This window comes from Dendrobates tinctorius, unplaced genomic scaffold (genome assembly GCF_039654945.1).
Source record: "Dendrobates tinctorius isolate UK_male_01 unplaced genomic scaffold, ASM3965494v1 ptg000151l, whole genome shotgun sequence".
In the NCBI taxonomy this organism is placed as follows: Eukaryota; Metazoa; Chordata; class Amphibia; order Anura; family Dendrobatidae; genus Dendrobates; species Dendrobates tinctorius.
The window spans coordinates 29,049,647-29,053,596 of NW_027361818.1; the positions used below are offsets into that span (position 1 = coordinate 29,049,647).

At 47.8% G+C, this 3,950-nt stretch overlaps 1 protein-coding gene across 1 annotated transcript; it reads left to right on the forward strand.

Moving 5' to 3' along the window:
* The first annotated feature begins 643 nt into the window (after nucleotides 1-643).
* LOC141050156 (olfactory receptor 5P64-like) lies at nucleotides 644-1,594 on the forward strand. The gene has a single exon (XM_073546989.1). It carries the CDS (start codon nucleotides 644-646, stop codon nucleotides 1,592-1,594), a length of 951 nt encoding a protein of 316 aa, XP_073403090.1.
* Nucleotides 1,595-3,950: the final 2,356 nt, after the last annotated feature.

The following is a 3,950-nucleotide window of genomic DNA, read 5'->3' on the forward strand; positions in this document are numbered from 1 at the left end:
ACAAACGCTGCGTTTTTTTCCTGCATGCGCATAAAAATGCTTGAAAAAAAACGCTGCGTTTGTATGCATTTTTTTCATGCGTCTGTGTGCGCAAAAAACGCACCACAAAAAAATGCAAGTGTGAAAGTAGCCTAACACTTCTAATTTTTAAATGATTTTTAACTGCTTAATTCTTGACACTCTTTAAGACTATCTCACTGCCTTTTATATACAGTAAAATACTTTATTTTTTGTAAGCTTACACAATGTAGGTATTTAGCATACAAAACATGAAAGCTTTTTTTTACCAAAATTCTCTGAAGGCAAGATAACCATCAATTCATTAAAACATCCAGTCTCTTTTGTTTAGAACATTCACTTGAGGGCGATTATCAGGATCCAGGGGGCATTTGCTATGTTCTTCTGAGACTATAAAACACGTGAATATCTGGAAGATTTTGCCTTTACATCAGAAGAGCCGTTGGCGAAGATGAAACTATCCCAATATTCTATTGAGCCTCCTCTAATAATGAAAACCATCACTAAGTTTAATATGGCACTTGTTTTTAGTGGGCTACATTCCCAGACTTTATACCTGAACTTGAGTAAATGCTCTGAATTTTTAGGCGAAAAGAATTCTTAGATATTTATTGATAGATAAATTATGTGTGATGAGAATCAGACACAAGTCACTCAGATACGTCTTCTTGGATTCCAAAGTCTATCCAAATACAAACCTCTTCTATTCCTTCTGCTTACCTTGAGTTACATATGTATACTGGGAGGAAATCTTCTCATCATCCTTCTAGTGACCATCAATGACCAACTCAAAACGGCAATGTTTTTCTTTCTGAAGCATTTATCCATAGCAGATGTCTTACTGACCTCCAGCGTTATCCCTATTATGTTAGGCATTATGTTTGGTGAGGAAGGAGTGTTATCCTTTTGGGGTTGTCTGACGCAGCTTTATTTCTTTGCTATATTTGGCTTTGTTCAATGTTTCCTCATTGCCATTATGTCTTATGATCGGTATTTGGCCATTTGTCATCCGTTGCGATATTCCTCACTAATAAGTCCAGATCTTTGCCTTCGACTTGTTATTGGAGCCTGGTTTTTGGTCATTGTGCTCGGTTCATGTGAGTTCCTTGTTTTTATTCAGATTAACTTCTGTGGCTTGAATTACATAGACTATTTCTATTGTGACCTTGGTCCCTTAATGGAATTGGCCACTTCAGATATTTCCTTTGTAATGTTGCAAGACTTTGTTTATGGAATCTTTTATGCTTTTTTTCCATTTGTTTTTATCATTATTACCTACTTTTGCATTTTCTTTACCATCCTTAACATTTCTTATGGTAGAAGAAAAGCCTTCTCCACATGTAGCTCCCACCTGACCACAGTATGCGCATATTATGGCACCCTAACCGCAGTTTACATGACTCCGTCTGATGAGAGCTCGTCGAACATCAACAAATACAGATCCCTGTTGTATATAGTAGTCACACCATTGATGAATCCCATTATCTACAGTCTGCGGAACAATGAGATTAGGAGAGCTATGCAAAAGATGAGATACATTTTTTTAAGCAAAATGAGTTTAAATGTTCAGCTGTGAATCAAATCATTACCCAAAGCATTGCTTTCAGTCCATTAGAAGTTGTATTGGAACTAGAGGTGAGTGAATTAAATAAAAGTGTGACGGACTCGGCTTCTGCTGAGCCCATTTTCCTTTTAAGAGTGGACCCTCTGGGCCGTGGCACTCACCCACCTAGGGCGAGCTGACCTAGTGAGAACCCACCCCCTGTACAGGGAGTGTCAGGGGCAAGACCAAGGGGGTGAGCCACCACGACTGCTGGGACCAGACGGCCAGCTCAGGGGGATACTACGGGAGTGTCTGACGACCAGGGACAGGCAGGAAACAAGACAAGACAAGAGGTAAGTGCAAGGTATCTTCATTAAGATCTTCAGGATCACATTCAGTGCAAACATGAAAACAAGCAAAACGTGCAAGGTGCGCGCGTGGGCACGCCAAGGTCCATAGCATAGTACGTGCCAGGTGGCACACCTAGGTACAGGTAAAGGCACAATGGCATCGGACTCCGGACCGCTGGCAACGATCGACATGATCAAGGCATCAGGCTGCGGACATCAGCTCCGGACATCAGGCCGCAGTCATCCATCTTACGATCTCTGGCAGCGAGCGGCAGGTTCCGGGCATCTGGCAGGCAAATCAGGGTTCAGGCAAGGAGGCACGTCAGATATCCAGGCATGGTGCGTGTTAGGGAACACGCCAAGGTCCAAGGCTAGGTGCAAGGCTAGGTGCGTGTGTAGGGGACACGCCAGGGTTCAAGGCTAGGTGCAAGGCAAGGTGTGTGTGTAGGGGACACTCCAGGGTTCACAAAACGAGACAGGGTGCATGTGTAGAGACACGCCAAAGCACAAGGTAAACAGAGTGCGTGTGTAGAGACACGCCAAGGCACAAGGTAACAAAGCAGAGTCTTGCGCATGCAAAGAGGCACGCCAGGGTCAGGCAAGGCAGAGTCCTGTGCGTGCAGAGAGGCACGCCAGGGTCAAGTGTGGCTGAGTCCTGCGCGTGGAGAGAGGCACGCCAGGGTCAGGCGAGGCGGAGTCCTGCACGTGCAGAGAGGCACGCCAGGGTCAGGGTTCCAGGACAGGCTTAGGGCCTGTGCGTGCAAGAGGGCACGACAGGGGACATGACAAAGCCTGCGCGCACTTTTAAAGAAGCACGGGGAGGTATGCCATGGGCAGGCGAGGCCTGCACATGCTATACAGAGCACGTAGAGCACAGTGCAGAAAAAGCGTGAGGCACAAGGGAGCACAGAGAGCACAGCTGGGGCACTGGCTAGCTGATCGGGCTGCGGCACTGACAGACGGGCAAGACTCCAGCGAACCCGACTGAGGCATGGCAGGTGACACAGCTGTCACTGACCGACGAGCACGGCTGAGGCATAAGCAGGCGGGCACGGCTAGGGCGGGCACGGCTGAGGCACAAACAGGAGGCTAGGAAGGCCAGGTGCATGCAAAGAGCACAAGAAGCAGCAAGGGAAGACAAGACAAGAAACCAGGCAGAGCTTAGACAGAGTACAGAACCAGGGACGGTAGCATAGGCAGAAACACGGAACAGGAACAGAGCAAGAACAGAGATAGCAGCAGAGCGTAGGCCGAAGCCCAGAGCCGGGCCAAGGGAGAGCCTTGGGACTAGCCTAGAAATGTGCAAGAGAGCATAATAGGAGAGAGTCCAGCAGCGGAGCGTAGGCCGAAGCCCAGAGCCGGGCCAAGGCAGAGCCTTGGGACTAGACATGGAAAAGAGCACAAAAGGAAAGAAAGGAGGGATGGTGCGTGTGCCAGGGAGCACTACAGAGCACCATAGGAGAGAGCGAGGCAGAGCAAGCAAAGACAGAGACCAAAGGGGGGAACAAGGCAGAGCATAGCGAAGAAAAGACATGGCAAAAAAAGGCAAGGCAGAGAATAACAGAAGGACTACAAGTCCAAGCAGGACAAGGACGAACATGGCACAATGGACAAACATAAGACAAGACACGGGACAAGAGATGGAGTACGAGCATGGAACTTGTGCAGAGACGCACTACAGAGCAAGTGCAAGGGCACAGAATAGAGGGAGCGACCCAGCAGACCAAGCAGCCATGCAGGGACACAACACAATACTCAGGCCCTGAGCATAGGAAGGGGCGGTCTAATATAGGGCATAGCACCTCCTCTTCTGGGTCAGGACCAGGGGAGAACTTCCTAGTTCAGATGCTCCAGGATCACAGAGCGCAGTCACATGATCAGGGTTTCAGACATGACGAGATGATCACAGAACCAGACAGTGCAGGATCCTAGGAAGGACACATGATCAGGGATCCTAGACATGACGAGATGATTGCAGAACCAGACAGTGCAGGATCTTAGGAAACGTCACATGAGCAAGGTTTCAGACATGACGAGAT

Coding starts and splice junctions, on each gene's coding strand:
- LOC141050156 (XM_073546989.1), top strand. CDS start 644: ATGTGTGATGAGAATCAGACACAAGTCACTCAGATACGTCTTCTTGGA.